Raw genomic sequence first — 21,134 nt, 5'->3', positions numbered from 1 at the left:
GGATTGAGATAGGGCTAGGGCTAGGGCTAGGGATCTCGACATAAAGCCCTTGGCTTTGGTTGGGTTCCAAGTCAAGCCCTCGGCTAATCCTGGCTAAAACAAACAAACAAACAAATAAACAAACCAGCAAAAGCGTTGACTGTGGAAACTCCTGAGCGGCGAGGCGAGGCGAGGAGTCGGAGACACAACCCTTGGTCGCAGCAAGGAATTCGAATTCCGCCTAACTCCGATTCAATTGAGGCGAAAGTAGAGCAATCTCGTAGGCCAGCCTAACCCTGGCCGCGCAGCATGTTACCAAATGCCAGTTGATTGTTCAAGATGCTGCAATAAAATCTAACTCGTCGCTGGGCATCGCATCGCATCCATCCAGCCATCCACATGAGGCAAGGCAGGAAGAGGCAAAGCAGGAAAGTGAAACCAAAACACTGCGTCGCGAAATATCTATGAAAATTGACTAATAATCTTGCTGATGGCAAACGGATTAACACAGAGCGCAGAGGGCACCTCACGGAAACCTGGTCCTTGCCCATTGTTATGCATTCCCGAGTAATGCATCCTTCCTGCCCAATGCTCTCCTTCTCCTGCTCTGCATCCTCTCTGGCCATTGCGAGTTAGTTAAAATTATTGGGTTATATTGCGCCGCAATTTGCATTAGCATTAACTCGCCAGAGCAGAGCAGACCAGGGCAGAGCTCTACCTGGAGCGATCTCCTCTCTCCTGGTCGCCGAACTTGGGAAAAGGCCCAGTGCAAGCCTTCCCGACCCGGCCCGGAACCCTACCCACAACCTTGCCTATTGTGCCACCATTGTCTTTGACTCTGTGTGTCCGCCAGAATGTCCCTTTTTGGGTTGAGTCGAGTCGAGTTGAGTTGAGTTGCAACTTCAACTGCGGCAGCGACAGTAAATACCCTTTATGGCAGTCCTTTCACCAGGCGAAAGTGTCGAGTTGTTGCACTGTCGCGCAGTACCTGACCTGCCCATTCCAATACCAATACCAATCCAATCCCTTGGCCATTGTCCGGGGGCCGCCTCAACTCAATCCAACGAACACTTTCTGGCCTTTCGCTGCGGAATACCAAGAATACCAAGCCTCTGCCTCTGCCTCTGCCGATCCGATCCTTCTCTCCTGCCCGTTGTTGCTGCTTTATTGCACATTTTGCACGCACAAAGCGCCGATCCGATCTCGCTGATTATGTCCGTCATCATGGGAAGTAAATGGCGAATACAGGAGGGAGGGCCGCTATCCTATCTGTGTATTCCCTCGCCACCTCACAGGAAAGTGGGAGACGGGTAACAGAATTGGCAAAGGCATACCATAGACTGTGCAAAAATTGGCCATAAAAATGCCGAGCAAATTGTACTGCGATGATTGCGTGTTGAGTAATTTCCGCAATAAAATAATTACACATATTTATTATGGTTTGTTTTTTGTTTTGTTTTCATGAATATAAATATAAATGCAACAGAATGGAGAGCATTCGATAGCCAAACTTACAAGGAGGAAATGCGAATCTGTGTAGCAATAAAAAAAGAGATTCTTTCACCCCATTTCGTACTGATTAACCTGCTCAGATTTTGTATGCTGAAGGCTCTAAGAATGCTTTTACATTTACTTGGGTTTTTTTCCATCAATAAATCAGTCTAAGCCATCCAAAAGTAAGACTTGCAAGTTCACTTGCAAACTTCATCCACTCCAGCACAAGTCTCCACCCTTGGACAGTGCCACGTATTCCCCCAGCAGTCAGTTCCACCCCCCAAAAGCGAACTACAATCCAATCCCATGTAGCGCAGCGTTTTCCAATAATGGACAATTTCAGAGCAAATGGGAAAACAAATTCAAATAATTTATGCTGGACTCATAAAAATATGAATGCCGCAGCGGAAAAGAACGAACAGAGTGTAACAACAGAGGGAATAGCATCTTAAAAATGAGAGCACTGAATGTGAGTTATGGCCCGGCCACAATTAACAGGTAAATAGAACACGAACGAGCTCTAACCTTGTGGAAGACCGTTCGTAGTTTTTCCAGGAGCACAATAAAAACCCGTGAAGAATTAAAAAATTAGAGCAGTTTGCTGCGTTCGGGGAAAAAAACTAGCGCAGCGAAAAAAGCGCACAATGGAAACAAAAAACTTGATCTACTTTCCTAATACAGGCTCTGAGGGCCCGGTCGAGGTCCCAGCGCTACAGGATACGTGTCCATTCCGCGAACTAGATCACCCGAGAGCCCATAAAAATCTGCATATACCAGTCCATAATTCCCCGTCCAGAGTTTGTTTTGCGGCCAAACAATGGAAGTGGAAATGAAAATGGAAATGGAAATGGACCATAAACCATAAAGCATAAAGCATAAGGAGAGCAGGGCACAAAAATTAGAACAAAAAACTGATCTAGTTTTCTAATGCAGCGAGGTCGTTCTTCGTCCTCGTTGCCGATCGTCCTGTTATGGCCAGGAGATGCCATACTCGGGAGCAGCACCTCCTCATCGCCGTTCACCGTTGTCCTGCGGTCGTCGCGCTCTCCGCGCAGTTCCGCCGAAGTTGCACCAATAAAAAGGCGCGTCCCTGGGACTCTACCTAGTTTTTTCGGTCCAATTTTTAGTGGAAATTCGAGCGCGCAATAAACTGCAGTCCAGGTCCCTTTTTGGAACAACGACTAACTGCCGTAATTAGGATGTTTGTAGGGCACCAACGAGGATCGCTGCCAGGTCGGAGAGCATAGGCCGGCCGAAAAAAGTGACAATGGACAATGGAAAAAACTCATAAAAAGAGCAACAAAGTGGCCTACAAAAAAAAAATTGGCTCGCTTTTTGTCGAGTGTCGGTGCCGGGAACAAAAAGAGGCCACAAAAAGTGTCCACGAGCCCGAGGCTCACAATTGAGTCGAATAATTAGGTTTGGCCAGCGGATTGTTCCCTCATTGTGTGGGCGAAATGATTAGCGGTTTCTTTTTTAGGATCCTAAGTCTCTGAGGGCATGCAAGCTGCAGTGCAATCATCAATGGATGTGCAGGCGGCATCGAAGGCAAACCATCTCTGGAGTGTGTTCGTTAGATGGGAGCCAGATATGGCCCCCCCCCCAACCATTGGGGTGGCCAATCAATTGTGCACGTTTACTATAAATACAGAACAGTGCGATGGGCGACCAATCCAGTTCCATCTGTGACGAATCCTTCTTTTGGCAGCAACAGCAGGGGCATCCAGCCAAGGGATAGATTCGCCAACAAACACTGCTGGAAAGCCGCAAACTGCAGAACATAGAGACCAGAGGGCACACAGGACACACAGAGGGCACAGAGTGCCAAGAGAGTCGGTAGCAGTAGTCCACCGCATTGACGAATCACATCAAAGTGGAACACATAGGGTCCTCTGGCTCAGGGTCAGGCATCCTGCTAACAGACATGTCAAATCAAGGGAAAACAACGACGACAGGACACAGTGCCGCCAAAGGAGCGCTGCCAGAAGATGCAGAGACAGATACAGATACAGACACATACATCTACATCAACATGTACATAGAGATGCAAAAGGCCAAGGAGAAGACCCAAAAGCAGCATCGACTTACCGCAGCAAATTCGCGCTGGCTGTGCGAGAACAGCGGGGAACACCATAATATTTTGGTTGCAACGAACATGGACATGGAGAAGACAGCAGCGAGCAGAGCCCAGAGGAGCGTTGGGCACTGCCAGCAAATTTTCAATGGAATCCGAGTCCTGCACAGCGAGGACCTTTATTGATGAGCAATTAGCCACGGTGAGTGGCGGTTTTTGAGTGAGCTGCAGGACTCTGGCTACTCGCAGGACTCGCAGGACCAGGCGACTGGGACTCCGATTCAAATTTGGACTCTGCCGCTCTGCAGGAGCAAACCCACAGCTTCAGTGGCGGCGTCGAGCAATCTTTTAGTTTCTGTTTCTTGGTTTTGGTTTTGGCGTAAATTTGTGAAAATTGAGTCGTTCCGGTCGCGCACAGTGCCCGTTTTTAGGTGGTACTTCTGTAGCAATTTTATTTGTATCGTAGGTGTTGTATTTGTCAACATTTAGCCCTGGACTAGGCTCAGATCCGATCCCGAACAGACCAGAACGGAGTGGAGCGGAGCGGAGCGGAACGGTACGGCAATGGGCGGTACAGGCAGAGGTCGGTGGCAGTGGCAGTGGATTAGACGATTTGTGGGCACGGATTTGAAATGCCTACTGCAGCACTAATTGGGCTACACTCTGCATGGGTAATAGCGACGGCACGGCGGACTGGCAGCTCTAAGGATGCGTTTATCTGCGCTGAGGATGTGCTAATTTTTTACTGAACAGAGCTTGCTGTGACCGCATACGCTGGCAATGAGAGGGCACCGAGAACATCAGCATCAACATCAAGAGGGTTCATCTATACCCCTGCGAGAGGGTCATTAAGAATTTAAGATTACTTGTGCTTATACAATACAGTCCATAGGCATAGGAACAGGCTTCTTTCTGCACTGCCTTTGTTTCACCTTAAATACATTAATATTCTTTACCGTGAGAACATATTTTAATACAAAAATGGCAAAATGGATTTTTATTCAAAATATTAATGTAGCATCCGAAGTATTTGCTACGTTCCATGTCGTTGTGCACTACATCTTACATGCCCTGAAAGTATGCAACACTCTTCTTTACTCAATAACGTAACGTTGTATTGTTACGTTATTAGGCCAACGATTCGCAGCAGCGAGCCTGTGACAGCAATCACAGCTTACCGATTTCTAGCTATCTGGCAGCATCAAGTGGCTGTATAAATGTAATTTTCTATATTCAAAAACTGTTTTAAATTTTAGTATTGGTATATTTAATATGGCGTCTTTTTGTGCGACTTTATCTTAGTTTTCAGCTTGCCACTGCTGTTGCTTATATTGCCAGTGGCATCCTGTGTCCAGACGGTGACAATTCCGCTCTCGCCGCCCGTCACCAGCAGCTGACGCTTGGCATCGAAGAGACTTTCCCGAACGATTTGCTTATTGCCCGCGAAGGTGGCCAATGGTTCGAGTTTTTCCTTCGATGGGATGCTCACAGAACGCAGGATTTCGCTGCAACGACAGTTATCACAAGAGGGACACACAGATTGAAGCGTTAGGACTCACCCGCGGTTGAAGTTGGTGCCGGCCAGAAGAAACACGCCATTGTCCTCCAGATTGTGTGCGTTTATCAGGTTGAAATTGCCGGCATTCTTGCGTCGAATGGCCGCAGTGACATCGGACCGCTCAAACGAAGCCACCTCGTCGCCCTCCTCGCACTCGTAGCTCTTGAAATCATTGGTATGGGTGATGCACGAGATGATGTCCTTGTCGTAGACATTACGGTGCCAGTTCAGGCGGTGCACACTGCTCTCCGTGTTGATGGTGTTCTGCAGGGCCTCGTCCTCGTCGGTCTGCTTGATGTCAAACACATTGATGAGGCCATCGGTGCCTCCGGTGCAGAGCAGATCCGGATTTCGATCGTGGAAGCGCACTGAGGTTACATCATCCTCGTGGCTCTCGTGGTAGCCGCCCAGCTGCTTGCGCTCCCTCACATCGAAAAACAGCAGGTGGACACTGCCGAGGTACTGCTCCGTGCCGCAGCAAATGATTCTGCCATTGGCATTCCGATCAAAGCAAGTCAGGGATTTGGGCACCTGTGGGAGGTGTGCCTCTGGATCGCTTTTGTACTCGAATCTGGCCTGCTCGCCAGTGGTGCGGAGGTCAAAGAGACGCACCACTCCATCGGTAGTGCCCACAAGCAGGGTGTCGGATCCCTCATCGAGGAACTGCACACCACAGGTGGCAGCGCCCGTGCCCTGCTTTTCCTTGGCGGGTACATCTTGAAGGGTTTTCAGTCCTCCGGCCGCCTCCAGATCGTAGATGTGAACGGCTGTGCTGGACAGACCGGCTGCTATCCGGGTGAATCTCTGGTCTGCACCGAGACTCAGAACATAGTCCCGCTTCAGCGACACCACCGATTCATCTTGCGGCTTGTACTGCAGCCGGAAATTGGCGGCAAGCTCTTTAACGCTACAGGTGTCCTCGTCCTCGATGTCTGCTTCGTCCTCTGAGCTGGGCAGGTCCTTAATGACCGCCTCTGTAATGCCAGGATAGTTAATAGTACTTGATTAGGTATATTTATCGCCTCACCTTCCAAATATTTGTCGAAATCAGTCATTTTTCTTTCTGTTGTGGTTTTCGTTCGCACGTGCGTTGGTTGCAGTTGATCTTAACCCACTAAAACCACCATTAAAAAACGTATGTTTAAACAGGGTAACATATTTCTCTGATTTTGATATTCGGTTTTGAATTACTAGTTAGCTAGAATCCTCAGCACTCAACAAATAATTTTATCCGATAAATTAATAAATGTTCTACAATAGTGGCTAATTTTAAATACTTCCTTTTATTGGATTGCTTATAAAACATGGGCTAAGCTAAAAAGGTCAACAAGAATTGTAACAAAATTAAATTTTGTACATGATAACACGGTACACGGCTATTCAAAACAAAACACCTTTAGGGGCGGATCAAATTATAAATTAATTTATTATAAAATGTAATTTAAAACAGCCCGTAAATACCGTTTAATATCGCAATGAAGTTTTATTTATACAAAGGTGAATTTTACAAGAAGCCATTCCAAGTGGGTGGTTGCCATGAGTAAATTTTGTAATATATAATCTAAATATTCTGTAATTTTTGCATTTTTGAAAAAGGTTTCGCTGAGGTTTCCTGATTGCTTTACTTGACTTGACTCGACCGTATGCTAGTATATCTATATGTATGTCTCTCTCTCTGTGTCTGTCTACCGACGCTCTTTATGTTCTGTAGGGTCATATAAATATATATATGTACAGGTAGATTGGATATATATATATATATTCATATAGCTTTTGTTTTATACTTTCATAACCAACAAAGTGTTTTAATTCCTGCGCACTTTCTTTAACACGAAGAACTCTTCAACAAGCAACTAAGTATTCAATAATTAGATATATGCAGGAAGGGGTAACTATATATATACTCGAATATCGCCTATTCACATAAAGTCATCGTAATCTTCAGAAAAATCATTTCCATACTTCTTGTAATCATCAATATCCTGCAAGAAAAAAAGGGTGATCAAATTAATGACATCGTCTTGGCAAATTGGGCGTGGAGTGAACCTACATCGCTCTCGCGAAGCGTTGCCTTTCCCTTGTTCTTGGCAGCGCCTTTCTTGGCATTGGCCTTCTCCATTTTGAGTTTTTCCGAGTGCAAGACTTCCACGCTCATCTTGACCTTCTTAATGTCAGCGGCGCTCACTTGATAAGGGGGAATGGAATTAAGGTTATCATTTCGTCGATCTCAAGTCTCACACTCTTAATCACTCACAGTGTATGCATAGACCGCGTACCAGGTCCTCGACGAACTGTGGGAATTCCGCAGATTCGCGATACTGGCCAACCTTCCAGCTGAGCGCAGAGCCGAACTCCTTGAACTGTTCCTTGGTCTCCGGGTTGAAGGCGTCGAGGCCATTGCCGTTTGTTTCGGCGCGCGTCACTCCGAATGTGTCGAGGGCGTGGTTCAGATCCGACTCTTCCTGGACCTTTTGCAGCCGCAGCTTCTCGGCCAATTTCTCCTCGGGTGTGAGGCTGGCCTGCCGTTTCGCTTCCTCCTCCTCTTCAAGCCGCTGTTTCCAGGGGAAATATTGCAATTATTTTGATTCGATTTTCTATGATAAACCGAGTCGGCTGCTTACCGCTTGTTCTTCTAGTTTGGCTTTGAGCGCTTTGCTTGGCTTGGTTTTGACTGGCACATCTGCGTTTGTGGGCTTCTCGTTTTCCTCGTCCTTCTTCTCCTCCTCATCCTCCCAGCTCTCCTACAGCCCCAGAGTGAAACAATCAATGGTGAGTAATCAAAAAGTGTACACGTGTTCAGGCCACAATGAAAGTGAAAACTGATTAACAAAAGCCAAAGCGCACGAAAACAAGTTTCGATTGTTGCTTTCATTGGCCGTTTTTGTTGTTGTTTTGCAGCATTTGCTGGTCGATTTGCTTGTCAAATGATTTACTTGGTATGCGCACCTTCACATCGTCGTCGTCGTCCTCTCCCTCCCACTTGTTTACGGTGCTGGCTGCATTTTGAAGTATGACTTCACTGTCGGCTGCGGATTCTGTGGGGTGCCACATCATGGGGGAAAATGAAAGATAAGTCAAAAATATAGACGGTATGGCTAAAAATACGCATCAAGGTTGGTTGCATGGCACCGAAGCGACCACGTTTATTGTCCACCAGCGACGCCCACGCGTGCCGCCCCCCACTCACCCCAGTCATCGGCCATGGCTGTATGTTTAATGTGTGTCCAATTGGATTTGTGCTTTATTTAGTTGGCACGGTACAATTTACGTTCACACGAACTACGACACCGTTCCAGCAGCGTTTAGTTTTCGGGAATTTTCTAAACAGCGTACAGCGTGAACAGCCAAAAAATAAATACCATTGAATACCATTTCAGTTTCGAGAAATACCATTTAAATACCATACCTTAAAAAACCAGGGCAGTCCGCGATAAAACGAGACTTAACCCACTTAACACCCCTCTATTTAAAAAGATGAGCACCCTTTGTTAAACCGCGGAAAATAATACTCTTTGTAAATGCTCCTTGTAGCTCCATCCTCCTCTTTACTTACAAAACAAAAATGACCACTGACATCTTTCACTTGTAATGCGTAAAATATGTTAAAGTTACATAAATTTAGTGGAAACATTAAATACCCCCCTGGTCAACAATGGGATAACGTACTATTTTATTGATTGAAATCGTATTCCATAATTTTAATATTCAGTTTAATATTACTAGCTAGTTGGGATTCTCAGCCCTAAAAAAATAATTTTATCCGATAGATACATACATTTTCTACAAGATTAGCTAGTTTTCAGAAGTCCTTTTTATTGAATTTTTTACATAAAAAGCTTCAAACAAAAACGGCCAAAACATAAAACGTACGTGTAATGTATCCCATACAAATCAAATGTAAATTTGCGACGTTCCATACGCTTTCCCGTTAAGAACATGCAGCTCACACCACGAAAAGTGAATTTCTCACGAACGAATAAAGTGACCAAGTCGAAAAATACCATTATATACCAGGAAATAGTACTGTTTGTAATCGGTATACTTACGAATATTTTGAAAATGAGACTGTATATTTCGGTATACTTCTGAACGTCAGTCACACTAAAAATAATAATAATAACTACACTTTCATATTCAGGCAAGTTTACCTAAAAATGTATCTTGCCATTCAAAAGATGTCATTGAAACAATAGCCCCAACAAATTAATAGTGCCAACAGTTTTAGAGAAGCGGCTGTGTGTGTTTCTCCTCACTTCGATGTAGTGGGCCTCTCGATTTGACCGAAACAAAACACGTCAGCGCCGGAGAGCTTCGTTTCCTCTTTGCCGCAGAATCCGCCGCCGATAAAAACAATTCTGAAGAGCAACGAATCTGAAGAACATACACACACACACCGACACGGTGAGATAAGTGATAGAACGAACAATAGCCCCAACAAATAAGAAGCCGCCACAGGCACTCGTCAGCAATTTAAGAACAGAACGAAAACAAAACCGAATTCGAAATGGCCCAAACAAACGTTGATATGGGCGGGCACATGCAGGTGCCGCCGCAGGAAGGTGGTGGCAGGTTCGCCTTTGATCTGAACAGGTAAGACTAAGACCCCTACTATGCATATATTATATACTAAAGGATACATATGTTCTAATGTATATGAAGCCTGCCCAAGCTGCAAAGCTTGCCCTCTCCGCTGGAGCTTATCCAATTGGTCCGCAGCTCCATGCGCCCCTGGACAGTCTTCTTCAACGTGAACAACTTTAAGACGGCCGTCAGCATGCAGCGGTTGACCGGCCGCGTGAAGCGCAATCTCTCCTATTTCCAGAGCAATTACATATTCGTATTTATTGTGCTGATGATCTACTGCCTGTGAGTATCATCTCGTGATCGAGAGCAGCAGCAGTTGTATAAACACTCATTGTGTTCCATTATTACAGCATTACATCGCCGCTTATATTGCTGGTGTTGGCAGGTGCCGCCCTCTTGTGCCACAGGCTGCGTTCTCGCAATACAAACATCACCGTGATGGGCAGCCAGTTGACGCCACGTCAACAGATCATTGCCGTGAATCTGGCGGCGACGCCGTTGCTCTTTCTGGTGGGCGCGGGCGCAGTACTATTCTGGACACTGGGGGCCTCCTGCTTTGTCATAGCCACTCACGCGATATTCTACAACATCGACGCTATTGTGACGGAGGAGAACGAAGGCTTTTTAGCCGAAGTTGTCTGACCTCCAACCACACCACATGTATCTTGAGAGAATTTTTCGACACACCGAAGCAAAGAATTTGCCGCAAAGGGGCCTATTAGTGGATAATCTGCAATATACGATACACACACACACACACACACAAAACACGTATTTATAACGAATTCTAGTTAAGTTTTCTTAGTCTAACCATCGTTGACTAACAATAAAAAACACACTAACAAACACACACAAGATTCGATGAAGTTTCATAAGACTATATATTCCCGTTTGGCAAATCAAAAGGATTGAGCGCAATCGCAGTAGGAAATAACATTAAAATACATTAAAATCAAAATGATCTCGAAGGGGAGAACTAAAATCGCAGAATGTATAAAAGGGAGAGAGAGTGTGTACAACTAAGTCGAATCTCTGAGAGGTACAGGTAGTTAGAACTAGAACTAGGCTAGGAATGATTTCTCAGTTAGATTTACATAAGTCTTGGTCCTGTCTAGGCGTATGGGGCGGCACTCGCCAGTGTGCTTGTCTCCTGCTCCTCATCGCTGGCCTGCTGGTCGAGCTTCTCGAAGCCGTTGCGATCCCTGTCCAACAGACCGCCCAGCTTGAAGCCCTCCGCCTTCTCCCAGGCATGTCGCCGACTGCGGGCGCCAAACGGCAAGCAACCTGCGAATGTTATAAATACATGATTTTGGATGAGTTTCTGTGCATTAAATGGGTAGATTCACTTAACAGATCATGCATGGGACACATCTCTCTTTCTCTCGCTTGCATTTTGCACTGAAACAAACCAAACAAATAAACGAAAACAGAACACACTTAAATTTAAAAGATATTGCATTGTATATTGTGTACAGGGTATGTCTGTTGTGTTGTATATAATTTTATATAAAAAAAAAAACACCAAAAAGGCAAATTGGGATAAGCATTAAAATACTTGTGCGGGAGGGAATGTGGACGGAAATCAACTTAAAACTAAACGAATTACAAATTATAATTCTCAATTAATATAGTAAGATACAAAGATATATGTATGTATATATATATGCACAAATCGGTTACGAATGAGCACGACAACATAATTCACAACTACATTTAGGACACGGAGCGATGTGTGATTAGGATTAGGATACTGAGATTGTTAGCACAGACTCTGGTTGGATGCAGTTAGCTTGCGGTACACCAGATCGCTGGCGGGGGCAGCGTTGTTGATGGCTTGATTACCTCGTTTCCGCCGCCTGGCCATGAGCAGAGCCAGCGCAAAAGTGGAGCCGGCAAATATCAGCATTAGCGAGGCCACCAGCACGGCCTTGCCACTGGGATGGTGTGTCGTCGCCTGGCTTGGGTCGACTCCAGCCGCCGGTGCCTCGGCAGGCACACCACCTCTGCTTTGGCCCTCCTTTGTGGCCGACAGTGACATGGGTTTGGCCAGGGATTTGTGCAAGAACTTGTGGATACGCATGGGATTCAGTTCGGCCACATAGATCTCATTGCCATCGGCTGTTACGGCCACGTCGTGGGGATTCTTGAATTCCAAATTGTTTGGCCCAAATTTGGAGACTAATTGCCTGTTCCTCATGCTCATCACAAAGCCATGGACTTCGCTATAATGATCCGGATGAATGCCCAACTCTGCACTGGGGCCATTGACAATGACCAGTTCTCCACCTGAAAGAGGAAAAGGGGATTGTAAATGATTTCTCTTGGAGCCTGGCGTGTCCAAACGATTAGACCCACCTGCTGCCGGAGTATAGGCCATGCTGAACAGTCGATCGCCAATCAGTTGATTGTGGTACTGCGAGTGGAAGGTGCCGTTGCACGAGTGGAAGCACTGCACCCGTCCGTTCTCCCGGTCGGCAGCACACAGCAGCTCCAGCTCTGGGACCAGAGTCAGGGCGTGCGGAACGGCAAAGTAATTCTGAGGTGCCACATCATAGGAGACGCCGGAAAAGGAGTTCTGACCCCATGACAGTATCAGCTCGCCCGCCCTGGAGTACTTGAGGATGCGGGCATTGCAGTAGCCATCCGCTACAAAGAAGTCTCCGTTGTCCAAGATGGCCACAGAGGTGGGCTTGCAGAACTTCTTGCCGGAGCCCGGCTGGAATGCCTCACCGAGCGTCAGCAGTGGCTTGTTGCCAGCGCCGCGTGGCGCAAATTTGAACACCTGATGCATTGCCACATCTGTCAGCCAGACGTTGTCCTCGGGATCCACGGTCAGGCCGTGGGGCATGTAAAAGCTGCACGTAACAAAACATTTGTTGAAAGTCCGGGTGCATGGCAATAATTTAGAGCTTACAAGTTTTTGCCCCAATCGTATTGCACGCGGCCGGTGGCAGGCTCCAAGGCCAGAACAGTGCTCTCCCGAATGGGCCCGCGGTACTTCTCCCGAAACTGATTGCCATTGTCGAAGGTGTCCTGGCCCCAGATGCGGTCCACCCGATGGAAGATGACTACATTGCCGGCCTTGTCGAAGCTCACGGCTGTCACAGCGCCCAGCTTCACATTGTTCGCTGGCCAGGCATTCTGGTATATATAGGCTGTGCGAAAGGGTTAGCATGGATACTCTATATGGATGGAGAATGCAGTGCCACTTACTGGTATTTAGTTTGGCTAACTCAGTCTTAATGTCGGGTTTGCCCTGCTTGGAGCGTTGTGGCCAATTGATTTGCGTGGCTCCAGCTCCTTTCAGGATCTGCTGCAGTCTCTCGTTGTTGTTGCTGCTGGCGTTGGTGCCGATGTCAATGCTTTGCAGATAACGGGGCGAACTTTGACTCTGCGAAAGGGGTTTTGAGATTAGCCAGGTATGCAAATAATCAGATGGTGATCACAATCACATGTACATATGCCACGGGAGCACTTCCACAGCACCCACACACAGTACACACGTACACAGCCAGACAGCCGACACCAACACTCATACACCGTACAATCAATTGAAACCATATGCTGCCTATTTTCCGCACTTTGGATGCCACTACTTGCCAACATTTCATGGATTCATGGAATACACAAAGAATGAATTACCTCGGAGTACGTCTGTTGCAGGCAAATGGCCAGCAGGAAGACTACGCTGCTCCAGCGTTCCAGCGTTCCGTCGATGGAATGCATTGCGAGTGTTAACTAAGTGACTTGCGTGCCAGAGATCTCGGGTCCTTCTCGTCTAGTGAGATAGGGGGTGGGTGGTAGTTCGATCTCAGAAAAAATATCCGTGGAAACAATGAATGTAATTACATTTTTTCTGTTGAATGAGATTCAGCTGTTCGGCACACGTTAGGGTATTGCTTGCGCCCTTGCTCTGGTCACACTTTGCTGTTTTCGCAAAGATTTGTTTATAAAAAATTAGACAATTTTTTGTTTTCAAGAGACGGAAAATAGATAATCGAAAAATGTCCACCTCCGATGTGGATAAAAGCATCGAGTTGATTACCAAGACGGAGGAGTTGGCCGACAAGATATTGGTCAATAAGCACGAGCTGACGGTTATGGACAAACGCCGCCAAGAGACGCGGGAGGCACTGCGTCTCGTGGAGAAGACAGAGGAAAAGAAGGTCTGGATCACCATTGGCAGCATGCTGGTGAAGATGCCCAAGGACAAGGCAGTGGAGCTGCTCAAGAAGGGTATGTAATGCAGACACTCCTTTGGTTTAATTTAATGTAATGATTACTGCAGATCAGCAGCAGATTGAAAAGGAGATAAATCTAATTTACTCGGATCAAAAGATTCTGGTAAACAAGCATCGTGACCTGGAGTTCAAGTCGCCATTTTCGGGCACGAACATCAAGGCACTGGACCGACATGAATTTAATGCATTGAAAGCTAATCTTCACTTGTAATTTAACAAATTAAATTAAGTAAAAATTAAGAGTGCTACAGCACACAGTTATGTTTTTACCATAATTTACGATTGGTACTTTCCAGGAGTGGTCCCAATTCAATTTTGTGGAATTTTTTGTAACAAATTCAATTTTTTTTTTGCGCGCTAATAACAGAATAGAAAATACCAAACAAGAGAATTCACTGAAAAATCCACCTAGAAAATGTATAGTGGCGAGTAGTTACCGTGTAGGTACCATGTAAAAATGGGACATTTTTAGTACCTTCTTTGTTTAAATCTTATTTAATCCAATAAGTCCTTAAAATAAACCAGATTGTAGAAAATTTATTCATATATCTGATAAAGTCATATTTACAGTTGTTAAAGTCCTAACTAGCTAGCTATTTAATATTAAATCGAATATAAAAATTGATGAATATGATTTGCCTTGGTATATTTACGGTATTTTATAAAAAAAGAAGGTATATTTGGGTATATTGTTGAGGGTCAGACAAAATTCCTCAGCAATTTTGAAAGCTTGCTAGTTTGGTCATCACTGTTATCGTTTTGTTGTTGTCCAGCGTTCCGTCGTCTTGTTGTCTCTCTGGTGTTGATCAAAAATTCCAGTTGATTAAATTGATTAGGTTTGAAAACGCATAAATATTCGACAGCCAGTTTTTAGTACAGTGAACTTTCGTTGAGTGGGGAAAATAAGCCCGAAATTGAACCACAATTTTCATAACTTGCGAAAACGTGCGCTTACGTCGTGAGTGTGAGAGAGTGTGTGTGGTGAATTCTCCCACATACCCCCCAGTGCCCCCACCAACCTCCCCCGCCACCCACGGTTTGTTCAGCGCGCAAAAACGTAAATTTTACTGCAAATAAATTGCTTTGCTCTTATCTCGAGGCGCGCGCGCTCGCATGATGAGTATGAGTGTGTGTGTGTCTGCGAGGGAATGTTGTTAATTAATTTACAAAAGTCGGTCCTGCAGCAGCCCTCAGTGCAAGATCCCCCCATATCTATCTGTATGTGTTGTTGACAAAAAGCGTTGGGAAACGAAGGGCGCCCCAATCGAAAGTGTGACCTTACGGCAATAACAACATAGCAACCGTTGCAGTTCGATTGCATGCGGGGCAGCCACCCAACCGCCCGACCTCTCCCCCCAGCTTCTGGCTTAGAAAACGAAAGTAAAGTTATTTTTCATGTACAAAGTAAACACTCTCTGTCGGTATCGGTACGCCAAGAGAGAGAGGAAAACGGAAAGAGCGTGGAAACAAGAGAGCGTCAGGCCAGAGAGGGAGGGACTTGAACACTTGGCCTTGAACTTGTGCGGACGGTAAGTTGAATTCATTTTTTTCCCCTCGTCTTCTTCGTCTTCTTTTTGGCTTGCATTTCTTGTAAGTTGTGTGAGACAGAGAGAGCTATACAACACGTTGCAGTGTATTTGTGATAGTGTTTTTCCGCTTCCCCCCGCCGCCCGCTGGTGACTTTCTCCTGCCCTATTTCTTATACTGTAAGCTTAATAGATTTGTTGTTGATTTATCCAAATGCAGCATAGAACTAAGTGGATGTCGCTGTCGTTGTCTTTGTCCTCCCCCCCCCCCATTCTACACCCGCTCTTCTGTTATTGCGCTCTCTCCTCTTGATGAGCTTCAATGAGCGACGACAATTGATAGCTGGACTGAAGTCCCGGGCATTGCCTCCCCATTCGCATTTCCTCTCCAGCCCTTGCACAAAACACACACTGAGAGAAACCAGAATTAGATAATATGTATGGATATTACTTCATTAAAATGGGATTAAAAAATTCCCCGCAAAATATCGTGCAACAAATCTGGGGAGTTTTCGATTCCGTTAATTTATTTTAATTGAATTATTTCCATGCAAAAGATTCAGTGTAACATTTCCATAATGCATGTGGAAAATCTTTTTTCCTTGTGATAATTACTTTTACCCAATCATCAAGTTTTTAAATGGAATTCATCATTTTGCGATGTTAATATATAGTTGTAATAATGCATGGAAATATTTCCTAGCATTTCGGCTCTAATTTTTATGGGTATATGCAATGCGTGGAAGTCTTAACAGTAAAAGATGTAAGATCAGTAAGGCAATGTGAAAGACACAGCTGCAATTTGTTATATAGTACTGAAACTCTAGCTAGCATTTTTCTTGAGCTCCCAAGCAGTTCATAAATACTGAGAGCGTCATATTATTTCCCCATTTGAGGCTTTTGATCCATGGCGTGGGCAAGCTATTCACGGGAACATCCCAAGTGGCAGTACTGCCTCCTTGAACTTGTCATCCATTTGGCTGCCGTTGCAGTGCAGCCCATAAAACAACCCAACCCTAATTATAGGGTAACTAAACTTCGCTTAGCTGAAAATTTCCCATTTCCATCGTTTTTTTTTTCGCCACAAAATAATTGTTCAATAAGCTTTACAAGCGACCGCAGCAACAACAAAAACAAACATAAATAAAACAAGTTTTAGCAGTACACGAAATATTTTGAATTGTCGTTGCTGGTTTCTGGTTCTATTATCTCATGAATGTACATATGTATGTATTTATGTGAGCTCTAATATAATTTGTAAAAATATGCGAATTAATGTTGAGGGGGAAACAAGTTTCTCACTTGTTCGATTCGTATTTAAAATTTCTAAGAATTCGTACATATATTTTGGAAGATTCAAGATTAGGTAACAACAAAATGGAATGCAGAAAGGAGAAAAGAAATGGCATTACTATGACACCTAAAAATTGCATGCTAAAAATTCTATCATCTGATTCAAACTTTGTTGCCAAAGTATAAACCTTATCGATGTGGTTTGTACTGTTATCCTTTACCATTTTCAGTCGTTTTCTTCAGGAATTAATATATTGGTGATCAGTTCCATAGTAGTACAATTTCTGGAAGTCAAAAAGGGTATGTCTGTTGCTAGGGTATGTAAAGCTTCGTCTTATTTTCATTGTGTCGTTTCTCCTATGGCATGTTGTTGTTTATGTTGTTGCACATTAAGGATCTCTCCTGTACGGGCAACTGCTATTGAGGAATTTTCATTTTCATTTTTTTTTTTTAGTAAAATATTGTCGGCCAGTCCTGATTAATTATGGCTTGTCCACTGGTGCTGCATGCTGCCGTTGTCGTTCAAAATGCTCAACTAGGCGTCGTCTCTTGTCTTTAATATATACTATATATCTGTGTGTGTGTGTGTGTGTGTATAAGGGGGGCGGGGCCGGCTTGCAGTCCGGTTTGGGCCTGGCCGTTGCAAGTGCAGCGCCTATGCAGCTTAATGAATCCGTGTGGCTGTTGTTCCGCGTTGATTTTGATATTGCAATTTGTTGTTAATATTTCAGGCACGTTGCAGTTTTTCCACAATTCTCTTTGTTGTTGTTCTCCGGGTTTTGCATTAATTTGTGGCAAAACTTTTCCATCTTGTGCGAACGAGCACATGTTTTTTGGGTTTCCTCTTTTTATTTTCTGTTTGTCGTTGGTCAATATTGTGTTTAGAAATTTATTATTTAATAATATTAATTATATTTGCTTGCACCTCTGCGAATGAATGCCAGCTGATCTGTCAGCTGACAGAGAGAGAGAGAGAGAGCGGATGAGAATAGGAGAACAAACAAATTTGTTAGACTAACTGTCGGAACGGCATTTTAGGCGGGCATTAAGAGCAGTGGGGCGAGATAAGGATAGGGGTACGGGTTATATCAATATCTGCGCCGCACTTTACACATGCGTCACATACACATACATACATACACACACACACACTCGCGTAGGGAGAGCAAGAAATTCAATAATAAAACGCAGAATATGATAATCAAGCTGTGAAAGAGGAAGAATAAAAATCCACCTCATCAGACTGTTTATCAAAGAGAGTAAAAGAGAGCCCGGTGAGCGGCAGAGTGGGAGAGTACATTTTTTGTGACACACAGACACAAAAAACCGAATTGAGTTAGGAACAGGTCACAGCACTCCCTACAGCCCCCCCACAGCCCACTCCATAGCCCTGCCAACACACAGCTGGGACACTTGTTGATGAGAGAGAGGGAGAGAGAGTGAGAGAGCGCAGTAGCTTTCAGAGCGAACGAAACCCACCACACTGGTGGGGGCATCGATTGTGCTGGACTGTATGAGAGAGAGAGAGAGAGGAGAGGGAAGCTCCTTCGTTTGGCTCTTCCTTTGGCTCTCACTCTCTGCTGCTGCTGCTGCTGCTGGTGCTGCTGCCGCCGCCTGCCCTGTTGTAAAACTTATCAAGGTCGTTGCTTGCCTTGGCGTTTTTGCTGCTTGTTTTTTTTCGCTGCTGTAAGCGGGTTTTTTCTGCCCCAGCCACCGCACTCAGCAGCACCAGCAGCAGCAGGGCCGGCCGCCTGCCCATCATCATCATCCTTTTGGGCTCCAAGTAGGGAAGGGAACAGAAATTCTTTTGCTTTTATGTTATTGGGTTTCTTCATGCTTTCTGCTGTTTCGCATGCCTTTGGCTTGTTGTTTTTGCTATTTCTCCGCCCGCCTTCCTTGCTACGTTGTTGTTGGCTCTTCCTCCTGCTTTTGGTGTCGCTATGCTGCCTGTTTTTATATCCTTTTTTTGAGGGTATTAGAACTTTGAGCAGATATTTGTAACTCATTTAGTCGATCCACTAACATGCGCAAGATCCAGCCACCATATCATACCAAATACCAATGCCAATTTTGTATTTAATTGGAAACTCTGCCAATTATATTCAAGGGGAAAGGGTACCAATAGCTTCGACTCTCTTGTGTTTCAAGTGTCCCCCTCTCTTTGGAGGGTACCTTTTTTATTTTTTGTAGTTGCTGTTGGTATTTAATTTACTTCGTTTACCTTGTCCCAAACGTTTATATTGCGCGTGTTCCTGATCCTTGGGTTTTTCCTCGACTTTTCGCTCCCATGCCCCACAACTACACGTATTTGCCCAATGTAAACAGCTTGAAATGCCACTGGAACTGAAAGGAACTTAACTTGACTAAATTGTTTGAAATTATGTCCGTTCTCTGAGCGCACTCTCTCTCTCTCTCTCTCTGTCTCTGTCTTTCCCCAAAGATGCCACGGGGATTGGCTGGGGGGTAAGGAATTCCCTGTTTGATTTGTTCTTCAGCTTTTAACGGGAAGAAGTAGGGGCAGGAATCTGGGAACACCGTTTCCATAGAGACTGTTTTTTGTATACATTTTTGTATCTTAGATTTCCCTTAATTATATCTTGAACCATTCCCTTTGCAGTGGCGGGACACGTTTCCATATCTACATTCTCATCTTGTAGTACAATTTCGGCCGCTTCTGTCTTGAGGATCCCCCAACAAGTTCCACGAACCTGAGGGTACCTGCCATACCCGTTCTACAGCCGCATAACTAGTGCACCAGTGGCAGTGGCATCCTCCGATAACTAGATTCCAACAGATTATTTGGTCCACAGTGTCGTATACGTCATATATTGAGATCTGCCACTGCCTCTATCTCTCTCTCTCTCTCTCTATCACTCTGCTGCTCTTCATTCCACACTCCACTTAATGCACTTCAGTCCCCCCCCCCCACGAACCTGAGCGCTTTAATGCTACCTGGCCTGGCCGTTTACCTATTTTTAGCCATTTCTAATGAGCGGTGTCTATTTTTAACCACAATTTTTGCTGTTGCTCGTGTTGGGGCTTTCGCCTCGTTTTGGTTTCGTTTTTCATCGACTCGGAGGACGGTCTCTGTCCAGTGGATGGTTGGACGGTCGGTCGGGTGGAGAGTGGGAGCGCGGAGAGTTGAGCGCGTAGAGACCTGTCCAAAGTGGTGGCCACTCGATTGCCGATCTTTAGGCTTTTGGTCTCTGTTTTGGTGTCGCTTTTGCGTCGATGATGGGGCTCTATGGCTTGTCTACCTTTTTTTTTCGCTGCCGCTGCCGCTGCCTCTGCTTATTCTTTTTTTTCTTTGCTTGTCTTCTTTTTGCAAGATCATTATCATCGTTGGGCATTGCAGTTTCGTTTTGAGAGGGGTGTGGGGTGTGGCATGGGATAAGACAGAAGGGAGTAGGGAGAGAGGGGGCGGACTGGACTGTGGAACTGTTTTTGGCCATCGCCTGGTAATTGTCTTTTGATGGCATTGATCACTTGAAACAGACAGGGTCTAGTTGAACGGGTTTTTATTAAGCGGCTGTCAGACTTGGGGCTTGTTTATTAGGGTAGGGTATACGATGGGATAGGTTAGGATAGGTTACACATAGCACGGGCTATGAGTTCATGCCACTGTCACAATAATATGGGTGTTGGGTTAAGATCTTATTTAGAAGTTTATTCTGCTCTTTAATTTAGAGAAAGATTCTTTTTTTTTTGCAGATATATTAATCGAGGAACAAAACTACCTTTGATGTATCCCTCCATTCCTTGGCATTCCTTCCGTTGTAGAGCATTTGCCAATCCGTAACTCGCTCCCAAAATTTCATCAAAAACTTTAAAACTTGAAGAAACACAGACAAACACACACACACACAGACAAACAAAATACTTCATTTGTTCCACTTGTGGCACTGCTGTGGAGTGCCAAAAATCGCCAACATCATAATGTTTGATGACTGTGAAAGTTTCCAAATGTCCAAATGGTTCATTAAGCCGCTTAAATGCCCAGCAATTGTGCACGTGTGCGTCTGTGTGTATTGGGAGTACAGTTGTGTGCGTCTCTCCCCCTTTTCGGTCTAATCATTAGCATTTGAGCAACGGGAAATGGCACCCAATAACCAATAACTGGAGGTTAGTTCATGATTGCAGGATTAACCGCACATTTTACACAGAAAATTAACAAGTTTCTTCTTGTATCTGTTCTTGTATCTGCATTGATGGAAATGCCACTAACACTTTTGACCATCCAAAAATAACTCGAGTTTAACTCGCGTGCCTTAAAATAGATGGAATAAATATAGCCGCACAATTAGGGACACAAATAAAATATGGAGAGTGGTGAAGGAGGGGATGTGAGGGTATGGGTACGGACTGTGGGCAGGCGGCATGGAATC

General features: G+C 45.0%; 6 protein-coding genes across 20 annotated transcripts in view; 3 read left to right on the top strand and 3 right to left on the bottom strand.

Moving 5' to 3' along the window:
• Positions 1 to 4,804: 4,804 nt before the first annotated feature.
• LOC111078405 (WD repeat-containing protein 89) lies at positions 4,805 to 6,231 on the bottom strand. Its single transcript, XM_022373070.2, has 3 exons — positions 6,133 to 6,231; positions 5,107 to 6,079; positions 4,805 to 5,052 (listed from the first exon to the last, which is right to left on the bottom strand). Exons 1-3 carry the CDS (start codon positions 6,158 to 6,160, stop codon positions 4,815 to 4,817), a joined length of 1,239 nt encoding a protein of 412 aa, XP_022228762.2. The 5' UTR covers positions 6,161 to 6,231; the 3' UTR covers positions 4,805 to 4,814.
• Positions 6,232 to 6,563: 332 nt separating this feature from the next.
• On the bottom strand, positions 6,564 to 8,455 carry LOC111078406 (eukaryotic translation initiation factor 3 subunit J). The gene is made up of 6 exons (XM_022373073.2): positions 8,293 to 8,455; positions 8,052 to 8,140; positions 7,727 to 7,846; positions 7,360 to 7,657; positions 7,156 to 7,289; positions 6,564 to 7,087 (listed from the first exon to the last, which is right to left on the bottom strand). Exons 1-6 carry the CDS (start codon positions 8,306 to 8,308, stop codon positions 7,025 to 7,027), a joined length of 720 nt encoding a protein of 239 aa, XP_022228765.2. The 5' UTR covers positions 8,309 to 8,455; the 3' UTR covers positions 6,564 to 7,024.
• A 761-nt stretch (positions 8,456 to 9,216) lies between these two features.
• On the top strand, positions 9,217 to 10,537 carry LOC111078399 (prenylated Rab acceptor protein 1). The gene is made up of 3 exons (XM_022373062.2): positions 9,217 to 9,695; positions 9,765 to 9,971; positions 10,040 to 10,537. The coding sequence occupies exons 1-3, from the start codon at positions 9,610 to 9,612 to the stop codon at positions 10,329 to 10,331; spliced, it is 585 nt and encodes a 194-aa protein (XP_022228754.2). The 5' UTR covers positions 9,217 to 9,609; the 3' UTR covers positions 10,332 to 10,537.
• A 13-nt stretch (positions 10,538 to 10,550) lies between these two features.
• On the bottom strand, positions 10,551 to 13,391 carry LOC111078398 (peptidyl-alpha-hydroxyglycine alpha-amidating lyase 1; the record flags this gene model as incomplete). Its single annotated transcript, XM_022373057.2, has 6 exons — positions 10,551 to 10,973; positions 11,532 to 11,975; positions 12,045 to 12,544; positions 12,604 to 12,844; positions 12,903 to 13,080; positions 13,332 to 13,391. Coding segments are annotated over 6 exons (1,596 nt in total), but the record flags the coding sequence as incomplete, so codon positions are not given.
• Positions 13,392 to 13,467: 76 nt separating this feature from the next.
• LOC111078417 lies at positions 13,468 to 14,205 on the top strand. The gene is made up of 2 exons (XM_022373098.2): positions 13,468 to 13,925; positions 13,978 to 14,205. Exons 1-2 carry the CDS (start codon positions 13,694 to 13,696, stop codon positions 14,139 to 14,141), a joined length of 396 nt encoding a protein of 131 aa, XP_022228790.1. The 5' UTR covers positions 13,468 to 13,693; the 3' UTR covers positions 14,142 to 14,205.
• Positions 14,206 to 14,919: 714 nt separating this feature from the next.
• The window catches only part of LOC111078413 (myocyte-specific enhancer factor 2), a 46,486-nt gene continuing 40,271 nt past the window's right edge, over positions 14,920 to 21,134 (top strand). For 10 of the 15 annotated variants that reach the window (XM_041592138.1, XM_022373092.2, XM_022373087.2 and 7 more), the window contains exon 1: positions 14,921 to 15,459. The gene's annotated coding sequence lies outside the window, so the exon portion shown is untranslated. Of the gene's footprint in view, positions 15,460 to 21,134 lie in introns of all 15 variants that reach the window. The other 5 variants (XM_022373093.2, XM_022373089.2, XM_022373086.2 and 2 more) reach the window with 2 other exon arrangements.

Source organism: Drosophila obscura, unplaced genomic scaffold (assembly GCF_018151105.1).
Source record: "Drosophila obscura isolate BZ-5 IFL unplaced genomic scaffold, ASM1815110v1 contig_17, whole genome shotgun sequence".
NCBI lineage: Eukaryota > Metazoa > Arthropoda > Insecta > Diptera > Drosophilidae > Drosophila > Drosophila obscura.
The sequence above is the reverse complement of the archived record's forward strand: the minus strand, read 5'-3'. Positions and strand labels throughout refer to the sequence as shown.